Source organism: Hippopotamus amphibius, chromosome X (genome assembly GCF_030028045.1).
Source record: "Hippopotamus amphibius kiboko isolate mHipAmp2 chromosome X, mHipAmp2.hap2, whole genome shotgun sequence".
In the NCBI taxonomy this organism is placed as follows: Eukaryota; Metazoa; Chordata; class Mammalia; order Artiodactyla; family Hippopotamidae; genus Hippopotamus; species Hippopotamus amphibius.
The window spans coordinates 83,165,854-83,183,734 of NC_080203.1; the positions used below are offsets into that span (position 1 = coordinate 83,165,854).

General features: G+C 40.6%; 1 protein-coding gene across 1 annotated transcript in view; it reads left to right on the forward strand.

Annotated features, from left to right (window-relative positions):
- Positions 1 to 2,798: 2,798 nt before the first annotated feature.
- MTMR8 (myotubularin related protein 8) overlaps positions 2,799 to 17,881 on the forward strand; it is a 176,201-nt gene continuing 161,118 nt past the window's right edge. Inside the window, exon 1 of the mRNA XM_057718611.1 lies at positions 2,799 to 2,908. Within this exon, the coding sequence (XP_057574594.1) occupies positions 2,885 to 2,908 (24 nt within the window). The 5' untranslated portion in view covers positions 2,799 to 2,884. The remainder of the gene's footprint in view (positions 2,909 to 17,881) is intronic.

The following is a 17,881-nucleotide window of genomic DNA, read 5'->3' on the forward strand; positions in this document are numbered from 1 at the left end:
TAAAGGCATGAGACTGGACAACAGCACCCAGGGAATAGGTGTAAATAGAGAGGAGGACCAAGGTCTGAGCCCTGACAGCATTCCAAAATATAGAGAAGGTAAGATAAGGGAGAAATAGCAAAGGAGGTGGGGAAAGAGATGTCAGAGAAGTAGGAGAGAGAGTAGTGTCTCTGAAACCAAGTTAAAAAAATGTATAAAGGAGAAGGGAGTGATCAAATACTGCTGAGAGGAAAAGAAGTCTGAGGATTACCCAGTGGATTTTGCAATATGGCCATTACTGGTAACCTTGACAAGGGAAGTTTGGTGGAGTGGTGGGGGCAAAACCTGATTAGTGTTTTCAAGAGTGAATGGGAGGAGAGAAAAAGAAGTGGGGGGTAGATAATTTAGACAAATCTTTGGAGGAGTTTTGCTATTAGGTGCAACAGAGAAATTGGGTAGGGGATGATAGGCGGGGGAGAAGAATGTGGGTCAAGAAAGTGTTTTTTTTAAATTGGAAATAAACGTTATTATAAACATGTTCTTGTGCTGATGGAAATGATCTGGTAAAGTAGGAATGTTTTACAATAAAGGAAAAAAGGGAAAATTGAGTAGGTGAGGGAGTATGAAATTGAACGGACAAGCGGAGGAGTTACCTTAGGAAGGCTCAGGAACAGTTGATTCATTGAAGGGAGATTATATGGGCTCACATGCAGAGCAGCAACTAGATTTGGTTGTGGGAGGATGTGGAAGTTCCTTTTTGATGCCTTCTATTTTATCAGTGAACTAGGAAGCAGGGTAATCATCTGAGAGAGAGGAGAACAGACATGTTTAATAATTGAGTTGGGGAAGGGAAGGTCACAGCAATATTCATTGTGTCCTTGTGATGTTCCTGGTACCTGATATGTTACCTCTTTGAATCCTCACAAGCACCTTACTAAACTTGGTTTACAGATGAGAAAACAGAGACTCAGAGAGGTTGTGTAACTTGCCCAGGGTCATATACCATTAGCAAATAGTAGAGTCCAAATTGTAATCTGAAGTCCACAGTCCTTTTAACTATCCCAAACAGCATGGACATGAGGTTTGAGTCTAAGCAACTGGGTATATGATGGTGGCATTAATAGGGATAGGGAAAATTTGAGAAAGAGCAGGTGGCAGAAGTGGGAGAGGGCAAGAGTCAGGAGGAAGGTGTAAAAGATGAGGAGTTTGTTTTCTATCATGATGCCTTTAACGTGCTAACAGGAACACCAAAGTGGAACTCTCGGAGGAGAGTTAGAAGTTCCAAACTTGAGCACAGGAGAAAGGTCACAGAATTTGAGATGTAAATTTGGGAGTACCCTACCAGGGGATAAGGATATAACTTGAGAATAATATCAAGATTACCAAGGGAAAGAAAATAGAGACAGTAGAAGAATGAGGACAGAAGCCAAGGAAATATATAAAGAAGAGCAAAGAGAAGTTGGGAGGAAGGCAGAAAAGAAATAGTGAGGGACGCAGGCAATGAGTCTGCTTTATAATAAAGGCCAAGGGAAGAGAGAGTGTCAAAAAGGAAGGTGAATCAACAATGTAAAAAGCTGCAGAACAAATGGAGATTGAACACTGAGAAGAGTTATTGATGCAGCAATTGGAGTTCACAATGATTGTAAAAGAGCCAATTGAGAGGAATGTTTAGCATGCAGTGAGTGTGTTCTGAAGACGTGGAAGTGAAGGAATACTTGGGTCATAGATTGAGGGAAGGGCTTTTAGGCTAGGGAAAAAAGCAAAATATGATGAATGAGTAGTTTAACTAGCAAGTGTTATGGACACTCAGAAGAAAGAAATCACTTTGTAGGGAAGGTGAGCTTTCAAACCATCACATCACAATAGTGAGCTAGAAATCATCCTACAAATTGTGGCCAATACCCTCATTGTAACCTTGGTCAACTTAAGGCCCAGAGAGGTGACATGATTTGCTCAAGGGCACACAGCAAGTTAGTGGTAGGTATGAGAGTAAAACCCAGGTTTTCCAACTCCCAGACTGTTCTTTTTACCATCACAAGTCTGATTCAGAGAACACTACTGAGTAACTGCACCTCATCTGAGAGGTGGTCCAGTGGGTCCTTGGTCCTTTTCCCACATCTGTGATGAGAAAATTTATGAGGCTACAGGCTTTAACTAGGCTGATGGAACTAGACCCCCCTGGTTAAGGAATGAAAGAAAGATATGCTTATAAACCATTTCAAAAATATTCTACAGTGACTTGCCCAAGGTCTCACAAGAAGCTCTTCAGAAACCCAGTCATCACCAAAGGGTAGTCTGTGTTATCTCTGACTGGTGCCATTGCTGTTAACATTAAAGAAGAGTGGAGTTATATTGGTGCTCAGAATCCTTACAGCATCATAAGATGTGAGAAGGGTGTCAGCACTCGAGTCTGGGACTTGAGAACTCCTGGGACAAACCTGGAGTCTGAGCCAGAACAATCTTTTGTTGTTTTTTAATCTTAATAAAAATGGAAGCAGTCCTAGAAATATTTGTGAGCCTAATATGTCACTGTTCTGCCTTCTGTCTACTTTCCTAATAGCTTTGCCCTTAAAAATATGAAAAAGCTCACAATAACTGGATTTTTTTCAAACTAAGCGTTCTTAGAGAGCTAGACTGTATATTTAGCACAGTTTCCCCTGCCAAAGGATGGCATTTTGACAGGCTCCCCCGAAGCGAAAGGCATTTGCCAGGAAGAAAGATGGCGGGAGCGGCCATGGGCAAAGTGTCGCGATAGGAGCTTCCGCGATGATCAGATGACGAGAACTTGATCCAGGACAGGGAGGGCGGGGGCTGGAGCCTGGGTTGGGCAAGGAGGCAAGTACAACGGTGGTGGCGGCAGCAGCCCGAGTAGCACTGAAGGATTCGGGTGGCGGGAACCGCGGTCATGGACCATATCACGGTGCCCAAGGTAAGAAGGAGAGTTCGGCAAGGCTGGGAGCCGCAGGCTCCCTCTCGGTGCTCAGCCGCGAGCCTAGGCACACACCCCTCAAGCCTTCTCAGTGTGCTCTTTGACGCCCTCTTCCGCGCCAGGCGCGAGTGATATTCCTCGGTTCACAACCCGTTTCCCTCAAACTGAACTTTCTTCTCCTTGGGACCCGACGGCTGTGGCGCGAAGGAGAGGTAGTCCTGTGCCAATCGTCCTCTCACATGACGCCGGCCCCGCGCCGCGTGCTTGTCTGCCATGCCCCTCCTTGACCTGCCCCTCCGACACCACCTCCTCCCTGTTCCCCAGCCTTTACCTCACACACCTCTTTACTCCAGCCTTTTATGCACATTCACTGCACTTGTTACTTCCTTTTTCCAGCGTTTCCCTACCCTTCTCTTGAATCCTGCCCCTGACCTGCCCCAACGGTTGTCCAGACCACCACTATCACCCCCACCCAGATCCCAGGCATGAATGTGCAGGTTTTGGGGGCAAAAGCATCTGTCCAGCCCCAAGCTGGGCTATGAGAAAAGAAGGAGGTGTAGCAGAGTGGACCTGACCTTGCTTAGCCAGGAAGAAAAACCCGAGAGGTGACATTGCCAGCCTAGCTGGTGTCTGTGTACAGCTGATCCCCCAGTTAGAGCCTCTTATACTTCTTTTCTTTACAAACCTTACTGTTTCCCTCCCCAGCCTATTTCTATTCGAATTCTACCTCTCTCCTGTCAGTTTTCTTTCTACTATCAGGCTGAGGCTCAGGGAAGAGTTACAACTAGTCTCTGCTTAAATTTTTTCTATCGGTCATAACAGATGTGGCCCAGGTTAACTGAAGCCCACATAAAAGCCCAGTACATTGTAATAGAAAGAGCACGGATTTTGAATCCAAAAGACTCGAGTTAGAATGCTGGTCCCCTCAACTAGTAGCTTATGACTTTAGACAAATTAACCTCTCTGAGACTGTTTTTCCTCCTTTACCAAATGGGGATAATGAAATTTGTTCTGCTCACTTCACAGCGTGGTTGTGAGGACTAAATAAAAGGATGTGTGTGAAAGCTTTTTTTGTAACTAGTATTAACCATAAGGATCACTAACTGTAAAGAGGCAAAAAGGTAGTTTATTTGGGGTCTTATAATTGCAATTCAGGGATCAGAGAAAGTCTGGAAGAAACCAGAATAGTGTCCCACTAGAGGAAAATGGCCAGGGTTTTTAGAAGAAAAGAGGGAAGTTAATGCAGGCTTATACAAGTTGTTTACCAACAATTTGGATTGGAGGGTAAAATGATTCTATACATAAGATTGAGTTATGGAATCTATCTCATTCATTATTAGGGAAAGTTATGTTTTCTTAGGCCAGATAAAGTCCAGTTCTCAGCATTATTCTTTCATTTTAGCAACTCAGCAACTATTCAGCAGTTTTAATTTAGAGTGTTCAGCAAAAGTCCAGCATGAGCAGCAAACATGGAGGTCCTCAGGTCACGTCTTAGTCATTCCTGACATAATTCTTTTCACATTTCCCCCTTTTGCCCATGCTTTTTCCTGAAGAAAACATTATTGGAGCAATTATTGCCACATAGCCAGAATGGCTTGCATGCCTGCTCCAGGTCCATCATGTCCCTTAGAGGATGGTTGTGTGAATGAATCAGTGGATGGATTGGAAAATTCATTGGGGACACTGTGATGTTGTGCTGCCTTGAGTTTATCAATTTGCATGAACATCAGCTGAGCAGTAGAATGGTTAAGTATAGAAGTAATCAATTTAAGCAAGCACTTTATCAATATAAAGAAGCTGACAACAGTTATTAAGACTAATAACCCAGTTTGCAGAACAGTTTTGAACCAAGATCCAATGTTTGAGCGCAACCAACGAAACAAATCAAACATTACGGGAGTATTAAGATTATCAGGATGAAGTAAAGCGGCCTTCTTTTGTTAAGATCCCAATTTGAGTTTCTGCTATACCAGAGGCATTTATCCAAGTACAACAGATGGTATTTAAGATGGTACAGACACCTCCAAGTTCTGCTAGAAGGTAATCCAAGGCAAATCTTTTATCTAACACAGCATGAGCAAGCATATTCAGGGAGTCTTTTTGGGCACATAATGCTCTAACTGTGGCATTAGCTGTGTCTGCTATGGTAGCAGAGAGATTTCCAATAATTTTGTCAATTATTTAAACTCTCCATGAGGTTTAAATAATTCTTGGCAACCTTTGAAATCCCTCATTAGGGGTTTCTTGGCAGAGGCAGAAGATAGAGTGTGTGTGCCATTTGGTAATTTCTGAAGAACTTAACACAGTTGAAGGAGCTATTAAAAGTCCTAGCGCACATTGAGAACCTGGGGTTAGGGTATTGAGGCAGGACATCCTCCAGGTGGCACCCTTCCAACCACAAATAAAGACAAAGATGGAGCATAGAGAAAGGAGGTGTAAAAAGTGAAATTCAGTCATGGGTTGGTTATATTTGAGCAGCCTAGAAGCCTTTATGAGAATATGTTTTGTTGTTGCACAGTGCAGTAAAGGTGGGTAAGTTTGGAAGCTGGATCTGATGTTTCCAGGTAACCGCAGGGCTTCATTGGAACACGTGTTCCTAAGGAAATGTTCTGGGTTTTATCTGGTTGCAAACAAGAAAAACAAGGAAAGGGAACTGTGGATTCGAGTTAGATGAACATGGTATGCTTAGAGAATGATGAATTCCGAATAAGATATGGTAGAGGGATACCAGTAAGATGGGGGAAAGCCAAGGCAAGGGGATGCCAGTATTCAGTGAATGATCTAGAGTGCTGATGGCGTATCCAATAGTCTGTTAGATTTCCTCCAGCGGCTAGACTTTGAGAAATGCAGAATAAGGCATTATTTTCCCAGGCATAAGAAGTCTGGATGGATATTAAGAGAGATAATAATAGAATTATGTACTCTAGTAAAGGAACTATCTCAAGAAAAGTCAGTCTTTTTTTCTTCTTTTCTTTTTTCTTTTTCATCTTTATTGGAGTATAATTGCTTTACAGTATTGTGTTAGTTTCTGCTGTACAACAAAGTGAATCAGCTATATGTATACATATATCCCCATATCCCCTCCCGCTTGAGCCTCTCTACCACCCTCCCTATCCCCCCACCTTTAGGTCTTCATAAAGCATCAAGCTGATCTCCCTGTGCTCTGTAGCAGCTTCCCACTAGCTGTCTATTTTACATTTGGTAGTGTGTATGTGCCAGTGCTACTCACTACGTCCCAGCTTCTCCTTCCCCCCATTCCCTGGTGTCCTCAAGTCTGTTCTCTGTTTGCATCTCTATTCCTGCCCTGCCATCTAGATTCCATATATATGCATTAGCATATGGTATTTGTTTTTCTCTTTCTGATTTACATCACTCTGTATGAGACTCTAGGTCCATCTACCTCACTACAAATAGCTCAATTTCATTCCTTTTTATGGCTGAATAATATTCCATTGTATATATGTGCCACATCTTCTTTATCCATTCATCAGTCGATGGACATTTAGGTTGCTTCTATGTCCTGGCTGTTGTAAATAATGCTGCAATGAACATTGTGGTACATTTATCTTTTTGAATTATGGTTTTCTCAGGGTATATGCCCAGTAGTGGGATTGTTGGGTCATATGGTAGCTCTATTTTTAGTTTTTTTAAGGAACCTCCATACTGTTTTCCATGGTGGCTGTGGACTAAGGGTAACTCCTGGTCGTGGTTAGTGAAAGAATCCCAAGTGGAATAGGTTAATCAAATGGCCAAGAATTGAAGCCAGAGGCTTATTCCCAGCAGAGGTAATGCAAGATAAAATTACCACTCATAGAGGATGCCCACTGTATGTAGTAGGGCAGCGTACATTAATAAACCTGTAGCTTCAAGAAGGAGTCCCAAAAGTTCAGTTCTTCAGTCTTTCTTAGTCAAAATCGAAGGAGCAAAGGGCCAGGGTCATTTCCTCTAAACCTTAATTCCTGACCATAAACCTATTCATGAAAATTTTCACTCCTTGAAAATATGTCTATAAGAAGGAGAGGCAAGTTGATGCATCATGAGTTATTGCATAATGAAGGAGATGTAACAACTTTATGATGACAGCAATTAGAACAAGGGTAACTTGAGGGATTTCATCAGTGGGGATCATGGATAGTACCGGCCTTGTCCAAAGTCTTGGGAAAGCCATTTACATTAGATGCCATCTGCATCACTTCTGGGTCAATTTCAGCTTTAGGTCTCCAGCTGTTTCAGAGGCCCACTCAAGTGGGGAAGTCTTTTTTCTTTAAATTGGAAAAATGAATCCAAGAAACAATGCCTTTAAATTTAACGGCACAAGGTGTTGGTTAAAAGTACCTAATAGTGTCCCTTCTATCTGGGTTGTAAGGAGTCCTTTAAAATATGTCTTTTCCAATAAACATAGTCCACTGGTTTTAAATTGTGGTGTTCTGTATCTCCATCTCCCAAGAGCTCACTGTGAAAAAAGTTTTCAACCACGTGCTCATTTCTTTAGGGCCTTAATGAGACTTTGACAATAATGTAAAAGATCTCCCTTGACTAGAAGGGGCTTGTATAGTCCTGAGTGAAGAATGAGGGGTTTTTCAATTTTTTTTTCAAATGGTGACAGTTTGTGTTTTCCAAAGGTTATAGATCTTAAGTTTAATAGAACTATGGTTAGCAATTTAGGTCAAGGAAAGCTGAAGGCCTCGGAGATTTTTGCCAGTTGAGTTTTGATTATATCAATGGTTCTTTCCATTGGACCAGAAGATTGAGGATGATAGTCACAGTAGAAATGTGGTAATATAGGCCAGATTTCACAAACAGCATTTAGAATTTGTCTAGTGAATTGGGCACTGTTATTACTATGTAATTCCAGAGGAATTTCCCAAGTAGGAATAATCCTTTCCAACAGTATTTTGGCCACTGGAAGGGGAGTTGCTTGTCTGCAGGGAGAGGCTTTCACCCAATGGGAATATATGCATGCCATCATCAGAACATCCTTGAGAGGGAGACAGCTAGATAAAATCCAGCTGCCAGATAGCAAAGGGACCACGAGGCAAAGGAAAGTGGCTCTGATTAGTATGAATAGGTTTTTCTGGGTTATACTTAGGACAGATCTGACACCTCTGACTTATTTCAGCTACTACGTTGGGAGAAGGTTTACAAACATATTGTTTTCCCCAGGCTATCATTTTATCAGTTCCCCCAATGAGTGCTTTAACTGTATTAATTTTACTATGGTACTTGAGTAACTTCAGAAAGGAGAGGTTGGTCATGGCTTATATCAAAGCCCAGTATGTTGATCAAATGTGCATCCTGCAGAAACCTACCTCTGTTCCTTAGCTGTAGCATGCAATTGCCCATCTCTAATAATATCCTTTTTTTATTGGAGTACAGTTGCTTTAAAATGTTGTGTTAGATTCTGCTGTACAACAAAGTGAATCAGTCACACGTATACATATATCCCCTCTTCCTTGGATTTCCTTACCATTTAGGTCTCCACAGAGCATTGAGTAGAGTTCCCTGTGGTATACAGTCTGTTCTCATTTGTTATCTATTTTATACATAGTAGTGTATATATGTCAATCCCAATCTCCCAATCCATCCCACCCCCCCTCCCCTTTGGTATCCATATATTTATTGTCTACATCTGTGCCTCTATTTCTGCTTTGCAAATAAGTTCATCTATACCATTTTTCTAGCTTCCACATATATGCGTTAATATACGATATTTGTTTTTGTCTTTCTGACTTCACTCTGTATGACAGTCTGTAGGTCCATCCACATCTCTACAAATGACCCAATTTCGTTCCTTTTCATGACTGAGTTATTATTTTCCATTATATATATGTACCACATTTTCTTTATCCATTCATCAGTCAATGGACATTCAGGTTGATTCCATGACCTGGCTATTGTAAATAGTGCTGCAGTGAACATTGGGGTGCATATGTCATTTTGAATTATGTTTTTCTCAGGGTGCATGCCCAGCAGTGGGAATGCTGGTTCATATGGTAATTCTATTTTTAGTTTTTTAAGGAACCTCCATACTGTTCTCCATAGGGGCTGTATCAATTCCCACCAACAGTGTAAGAGGGTTCCCTTTTCTCCACACCCTCTCCAGCATTTATTGTTTCAGGATTTTTTTAAGTAATTAATTATTTTTAATTTATTTGCTGCATTGGGTATTGGTTGTTGCATGCAGGCTTTTGGTAGTTGTGGAGAGTGGGGGTTACTCTTCATTGTGGTGTGCAGGCTTCTTACTGTGGTGGATTCTCTTGTTGTGGAGCATGGGCTCTAGGCGCATGGGCTTCAGTAGTTGCAGTGCATGGGCTCAGTAGTTGTGGCTCACAGGCTCTAGAGCACAGGCTCAATAGTTGTGGTGTACAGGCTTAATTGCTCTGCAGCATGTGGGATCTTCCCAGAGCAGCGCTCAAACCTATGTCCCCTGCATTGGCAGGCAGATTCTTAACCACTGCACCACCAGGGAAGCCCTGTTTCTAGATGTTTTGATGATGGCCATTCTGACCGGTGTGAGGTGATATCTTATCATATTTTTGATTTGCATTTCTCTAAGAATTAGTGATGTTGAGCATCTTTTCATGTGCCTCTTGGCTATCTGTATTTATGCTTTGGAGAAGTGTCTATTTAGGTCTTCTGCCTATTTTTTTGATTGGGTTGTTTGTTGGATATTAAGCTCCATGGGCTGTTTGTATATTTTTGAGAATAATCCCTTGTCCATTGCTTTGTTTGTGAATACTTTCTCCCATTCTGAGGGTTGTCTTTTTGTCTTGTTTATGGTTTCCTTTGCTGTGCAAAAGTGTTTGTTTCATTATGTCCATTTGTTTATTTTTGTTTTTATTTTCATTACTCTAGGAGGTGTGTCAAGAAAGATCTTGTTGTGATTTATGTCAAAGAATGTTCTTCCTATGTTTTCCTCTAAGAGTTCTATAGTGTCTAGGCTTACATTTAGGTCTTTAATCCATTTTGAGTTTATTTTTGTGTATGGTGTTAGGTAGTGTTCTAGTTTCATTCTTTTACATGTAGCTCTCCAGTTTTCCCAGCACAACTTATTGAAGAGACTGTCTTTTCCCACTGTATATTCTTGCATCCTTTGTCAAAGGACCATAGGTGTGTGGGTTTATCTCTGGGCTTTCTATCCTGTTCCATTGATCTATATTTCTGTTTTTGTGCTGGTACCATACTATCTTGATTACTGTAGCTTTGTAGTATAATCTTAAGTCAGGAAGCCTGATTCCTCCAGCTCCATTTTTCTTTCTCAAGTTTGCTTTGGCTATCCGGGGTGTTTTGTGTTTGCATTCAAATTGTAAAATTCTTTGTTGTAGTCCTGTGGAAATTGCCAATTGGTAATTTGATAGGGATTACATTGAATCTGTAGATTGCTTTGGGTAGAAAAGCCATTTTCACAATATTGATTCTTCCCATCCAGGAACATGGTATATCTCTCCATCGATTTGTGTTGTCTTTGATTTCCTTCATCAATATCTTATAGTTTACTGAGTACAGGCCTTTTGCCTATTTACATAGGTTTATTCCTATGTATTTTATTCTTTATGTTGCAGTGGTGAGTGGGATCATTTCCTTAATCTCTCTTTCTGATCTTTCATTGTTAGTATATAGAAATGCAAGAGATTTCTGTGTGTTAATTTTGTATCTCACAACTTTACCAATTTCATTGATGAGATCTAGTAGTTTTCTGGTGACATCTTTAGGATTTTCTATGTATAGTATCATGTCATCTGCTAACAGTGATGGTTTTACTTCTTTTCCAATTTGGATTTTTTTAATTTCTTTTTCATCTCTGATTGCCATTGCTAGGATTTCCAAAACTATGTTGAATTATAGTGGTGAGAGTGGATATCCTTCTCTTATTACTGATCTTAGAGGAAATGCTTTCAGGTTTTCAGCATTGAGAATGATGTTTGTTGTGGGTTTATCGTATATGGCCTTTATTATTTTGAGATAGTTTCCTTCTATGCCTACTTTCTGGACAGTTTTATCATAAATGGGTGTTGAATTTTGTCAAAAGCTTTTTCTGCATATACTGAGATGATCATATGGTTTTTATTCTTCAATTTGTTAATATGGTATATCACATTGATTGATTTGCATATATTTAAGAATCCTTGCATCCCCAGGATAAATCCCACTTGATCATGCTGTAATCATCCTTTTAATGTATTGTTGGATTCTGTTTGCTAGTATTTTGTGTAGAGTTTTTGCATCTATGTTCATCAGTGATATTGGTTTGTAATTTTCTTTTTTTGTGATATCTTTTTTTCTGGTCTTGGTATCAGGGTGATGGTAGCCTTGTAGATTGAGCTTGGGAGTGCTCCTCCCTCTGAAAATTTTTTGAAGAGTTTGAGAAGGGTGGGTGTTAGCTCCTCTCTAAATGTTTGATAGATTTCACCTGTGAAATCATCTGGTCCTGGACTTTTATTTGTTGGAAGATTTTTAATCACAGTTTCAATTTCATTACTTGTGATTGGTCTGTTCATATTTTCTATTTTTCCTGGTTCAGTCTTGGAAGGTTGTACCTTTTTAAGAATTTGTCCATTTCTTTCATGTTGTCCATTTTATTGGCTTATAATTGCTTGCCATAGACTCTTATGAGCCTTTGTATTTCTGCAGTATTACTTGTTACTTCTTTTTCATTTCTAATTTTATTGATATGAGTCCTCTTCCTTTTTTTTCTTGATGAGTCTTGGTAAATATCAATTTTGTTTATCTTGTCAAAGAACCAGCTTTTAGTTTCATTGATCTTTGCTATTGTTTTCTTCATTTCTATTTCATTTATTTGTGCTCTGATCTTTATGGTTTCTTTCCTTCTACTACTTTTGAGTTTTAATTGTTTTTCTATCTCCAGTTGTGTTTAGGTGTAAATTTAGGTATTTATTTGAGATTTTTCTTTTTTCTTGTGGCAGGATTGTACTGCTATAAACTTCCCTCTTACAACTTCTTTTGCTGCATCCCATAGGTTTTGGGTCATTGTGTTTTCACTGTCATTTGTTTCTAGGTATTTTTTGATTTCCTCTTTGTTTTCTTCAGTGATCTCTTAGTTATTTAGTAGCATATTGTTTAGCGTCCGTGGGTTTGTGTTTCTTATAGTTTTTTTTTCCCTGTAATTTATTTCAAATCTCATAGCATTGTGGGCAGAAAAGATGCTTGATGTGATTTCAATTTTCTTAAATTTACTGAGGCTTGAGTTGTGACCCAAAGTGTGATCCAGCCTGGGGAATGTTCTGTGTGCCCTTGAGAAGAAAGTGTATTCTGCTGCTTTCAGATGGAATGTCCCATAAATATCAATTAAGTCTATCTGGCCTAATGTGTCATTTAAGGCTTGTGTTTCCTTATTAATTTTCTGTCAGATGACCTGTGCCTTGGTGTAAGTAGGGTGTTAAAGTCCCCCACTATTATTGTGTTACTGTTGATTCCTCCTATTATGGCTGTTAGCATTTGCCTTATGTATTGAGGTGCTCCTTGTTGAGTAGATAAATATTTACAATTGTTATATCTTTTTCTTAGATTGATCCCTTGATCACTATGTAGTGTCCTTCCTTGTCTCTTGTAACAGCCTTTATTTTGAAGTCTATTTTGTCTGGTATGAGTGTTGCTACTTCAGTTTTGTTTTGATTTCCATTTGCATGGGATATCTTTTTCCAGCCACTCACTTTCAGTCTCTATGTGTACCTAGTTCTGAAGTAGGACTCATGTAAAAGTATATATACAGGTCTTGTTTTTGTATCCATTCAGCCAGTCTGTGTCTTTTGGCTGGAGCATTTAATCCATGTACATTTTAGGTAATTATCTGTGTGTATGGTCCTATTGCTATTTTCTTAATTGCTTTGTGTTTCTTAGGTTTTTTTTCTTCTCTTGTGTTTTCCACCTAGAGTAGATCCTTAAGCATTTGTTGTAAAGCTGGTTTGGTGGTGCTGAGTTCTCTTAGCTTTTGCTTGTCTGTAAAGCTTTTGATTTCTCTATCAAATCTGAATGAGATCCTTGCTGGGTAGAGTAATCTTGGTTGTAGGTTTTGCCCTTTCATCACTTTAAATATATCCTACCACTCCCTTCTGGCCTTCAGAGTTTTTGCTGAAAAATCAACTGATAACCATATGGGGATCCCATTGTATGCTATTTGTTGCTTTTCCCTTGCTGCTTTAACATTTTTTTCTTTGTATTTAATTTTTGTTAGTTTGATTAGTATGTGTCTTGGCATGTTTCTCCTTGGGTTTATCCTGTATGGGATTCTCTGTGTTTCCTGCACTTGATTGAATATTTCCTTTTCCATGTTAGGAAAGTTTTCAACTATAATCTCTTCAAATATTTTCTCAGACCCTTCCTCTTTCTCTTCTTCTAGTACTCCTATAATTCGAAAGTTGATGCATTTAATGTTGTCTTGGAGGTCTCTGAGACTGTCTTCATTTCTTTCCATTCTTTTTCTTTCTTCTGTTCTGTGGCAGTGATTTCCTGCATTCTATCTTCCAGCTCACTTATCCGTTCTTCTGCCTCAGTTATTCTGCTATTGACTCCTTCTAGTGTATTTTTCATTTCAGTTATTGTATTGTTCTTCACTCTTTGTTTTTTCTTTAGTTCTTCTGGGTCCTTGTTACACATTTCTTGTATTTTCTCCATCTGTGCCTCCATTTTGTTTCCAGGATTTTGGATCATCTTTACTATCATTGCTCTGAATTCTTTTTTTCAGATAGATTGCCCATTTTTCTTCATTTATTTGGTCTTGTGGGTTTTTACCTTGTTTCTTTGTCTGCAACATATTTCTCTGTCTTCTCGTTTTGTCTTACTTATTATGTTCAAGATCTCCTTTCCAGAGGCTGCAGTGTTGTAGATCGTCTTACTTCTGTTGTCTGTCCTCAGTGGGTGAGGTTGGTGCAGTGGCTTGTGTAGGCTTCCTGGTGGGAGGGACTGGTGCCTGCACTCTGATGAGTGGAGCTGGATCTTGTCCCTATGATTGCTAGGGTTGTGTCAGGTAATGTATTTTGGGGTGTTTGTGAGCTTAGTAACTTTACCCAGCCTGTTGGCTGATGGGTTGGTTTGTGATCCTGTCTTGCTTATTGTTTGTTGTGAGGCATTCAGCACTGGGACCTGTATGCAGTTGGGTAGAGCTAGGTCTTAGTGTTGAGATGAAGACGTCCAGGAGAACTCTTGCTGATTAATATTCCCTGGGGCCAGGAATTCTCTGGCAGTCCAGCATCCTGGACTTGGTGCTCCCACCCCAGTGGCTCAGGCCCGACCCCTGGCTGGGGAACCAAGACCCCGTGAGCCACACTGTATGGCAAAAAAGAAAAAAAGGGGAAAAATATAGAAAGAGGGGAAGAAAACAAACAGATTAATAAAAGCCAAGACAAATAGTGAAGACAAAACAGACAGTAACAATAGCATTAAGAAAAGGGAACACAGAGACAAACCCCAAGACAAATGGTAAAAGCAAAGCCAAACAAACAAAAACAAACACACACATGAAAAAGAAACAAAAAAAGCAAAGAAAACAAAAAAATATGAGAACAACTGGAGAATCAAAAGAATACAAAAATGAAATCAAGAAATTAAAAATAAAAATAACAACAATAACAAACCCCCCAAAACAGAAAACAAAACAAAATCAGTATGCAAACCTTAAAGTACACAGCTGCAAGGGCTAGAGCAGTGTCAGTTGTAGGTACACTCATTGTCCATTCAGATATTTCATAGATGCAGGATTTACCAAGCTGATGGCAGGGATTTAATGTGTGGCTTGTGCACCTGTATGGAAGGATTTTCATTCCTCTTCCTTAGTTGTCCCACTCCTGGGTCTTGACTGTGGTTTTAGCCCCACCTCTGTGTGCGGGCCACCCACAGGAGTCTGCTCCCGAGTCTGCCCTGCAGCACTTGGGTCTGTCTCAGTGAGGACAGTGTGTGGAGTTGGCATGGTTGCTGGGGTCACGGGGGCCCCAGCAGCAACAGGTGTGTGGGGGAATTGGTGTCCATGAGAGGTCTGGTCCCATCCATGATGATGTGTTTGGGGAAGCTGTCAGCCATGGACGTGAGAGATCCGGCCCTAGTGGCAGCCTTTCCTATTGCCCAGTCGCTGGTGTGAGAGGGTCAGCCCTGGTAGGGCCTTTTCTAGTGGCTGGCAGCAGGTACATGAGGTCCAGCCACATTGAGGGCCCCTCCTAGCATTTGGCCACAGGTATACATGGGCCCCCAGAGGCATATTGGACCCACCTCATCAGGGGCCTTTCTTAGTGCCCAGCAGCAGGCATGTGAGGGCCAGCCCTGGTGGGGACCTTCCCTAGTGCTCAGTGGCAGGCATGAGGCCAGCCCCTGTGGGGGCTTTTCCTAGTGCCTGGTGGCATGTGCATGTGTGCCTGCCATGGCAGGGGCCTTTCCTAGCATTTGGATGCATGCCTGCGTGGGCCCTTCCTGTTGGTGGCCTTTCCTAGTGCCTGGCAGCAGGAGTGCAAGGGCCAGCCCGAGTGGGGGCCTTTCCTAGTGCCTGGCAGCAGGTGTGTGAGGGCTAGCCCTGGCGGGGGCCTTTCCTACCACCGGGGGGGGGGGGGGCAGGGGCCAGTGTGTGGGGGGTAGAGAGGCTGCAGTGGTGGCTCTACCCCTGCCTGTCACTCAGCAGTGCCACCTTGCTTCTATGGCAGTCTGGGTTTTCTCCACAAGCATTCCCAGTTGTGGACCTCCTCCCTTCCATTCCCTCAGGCTCCATGGATGATATTGAAAGTCTTGAAATACATATAAAAATTCCAACTGAAGATTTAGTTCTTTAAATAAATTTGGCATTTCTTTTCGTGCCTGGCAAGGCTGTGAGTGCCCACAGGTAGTATCTTGCCACAAGTCTATTATTTTTTCTTTATAAGTTCTGGGAAGGTTTAGGGTTGCACTAATGACAAGGACTTAGAATTGCCTCTCTCTTATTTATTCACTGTTTCCACAAAAGGGAAATACATCTGTCTTGTTCATATCAGGACAAGGAGATAACCATGAGTTTGTCATTCATTAGTTCTGCATGTCAAGTGCAAAAGTGACTTTTATTTTTGGCTCTTTTTTTTCCCCCCCAAATATTGAAACCAAAAGTTATTTATTATCTTATTTGAAGAGAAAAATATAGGTAAAAGGTTTAGTTAAATCAGGTCAACAATTTTATTAGGGTTCTAGGTTTTTTCTCTTTTCTATTCTGTTATTCTCAGATATTGTTGTATCCTTTTATGGTCATTACCTCCAATGTCCCAGGATGGTTACCAAAGTTACCAAAGAAGAAAAAAAAAAACACACATAAAAATATAAATAAAATTAATGGCCTTTTTGTATTATTATTTGTTCAGAGAAAGAAAAATATCCCAAGAAGCTTCCCATTAAGACTTCCTACATGTCTTATTTAACAGGATTGGATCATGCCCATTTCTCAATTGGTTGCTAGAATAGGAATGGAACTACCACGTTTGATGTAACATCAAGGTCTACCACTGGTCTTGGAAGGGAACAAATTCCTTTGAAGCAGATGGCCACCTGATAGCTGAGCAAAATCAGGATTCTATTACTAGCAAATAAAAATGTAAGGAATGGCTGTTAAGTGAGTGACTGGTGGTGCCTGGTAGAGTCCCTAAGGTGTAAAGAGGACAAGCTTTGTAGTCGGACATACCTATCCTGGTCCTTTGAACTTTGGAAAGTACAAAGGTGATAATATTTTGTAAATATTTAACATTTGACATATATCTCTCTCCCTTGTTAAATCATATTCCTTGGCATTCACTTTGTTATTGTAGCCCTGGAAGGGAGCATGGAGAATGCTATCTGAGGAAGACAGAGGAGATGATTTTGGACTTGGTAGATGCTCAGAATATGGTAGCTAATATTAACCCACAAATAATTTTCTTGTGTATGTGTGAAAGCTGACCTTTTATTTTTTAATCTTTATTAGAGGATAATTACTTTACAGTATTGTTGTGTCAGTTTCTGCTGACACAACAAAGTGAAAGAGCCACATGTGTACATATATTACAATATCCCCTCCCTCTTGAGCCTCCCTCCCAACCTCCCTATCACATCCCTTTAAGTCTTCACAAAGCATCAAGCTGGTCTCCCTGTGCTCTGTAGTAGCTTCCCACTAGCCATCTATTTTACATTTGGTAGTGTGTATGTGTCAATGCTACTCTCTCACTATGTCCCAGCTTCTCCCCATGGTGTCCTCAAGGCCGTTCTCTACGTCTGGATCTCTAGTCTACCCTGCCACTAGGTTCATCAGTATCATTTTTCTAGATTCTGTATATATGTGTTAGCATATGGTATTTGTTTTTCTCTTTCTGACTTACTTCACTCTGTATAACAGACTCTAGGTCCATCCACTTCACTACGAATAGCTCAATTTCATCCCTTTTGACGGGTGAGTAATATTCCATTGTATATATGTGCCACATCTTCTTTACCCATTCATCTGTTGATGGACATTTAGGTTGCATCCATGTCCTGGCTATTGTAAATAATGCTGCAGTGATCATTGTGGTATGTGTATCTTTTTGAATTATGGTTTTCTCAGGGTATATGCCTAGTAGTGGGATTGCTGGGTCGTATGGTAGTTCTATTTTTAGTTTTCTAAGGAACCTCCATACTGTTTTCCATAGTGGCTTTATCAATTTACATTTCTACCAACAGTGCAGGAGGGTTCCCTTTTCTCCACACCCTCTCCAACATTTATTGTTTCTAGATTTATTGATGATGGCCATTCTGGCTGGTGTGAGGTGATACCTCATTGTGGTTTTGATTTGCATTTCTCTAATGATTAGTGATGTTGAGCATCTTTTCATGTGTCTGTTGGCCATCTGTATGTCTTCCTTGGAGAAATACCTGTTTAGATCATCTGCCCATTTTTGGATTGGGTTGTTTGTTTTTTTTTGACATTGAGCTTCATGAGCTGCTTGTGTATTTTGGAGATTAATCCTTTGTCAGTTGCTTCATTTACAAATATTTTCTCCC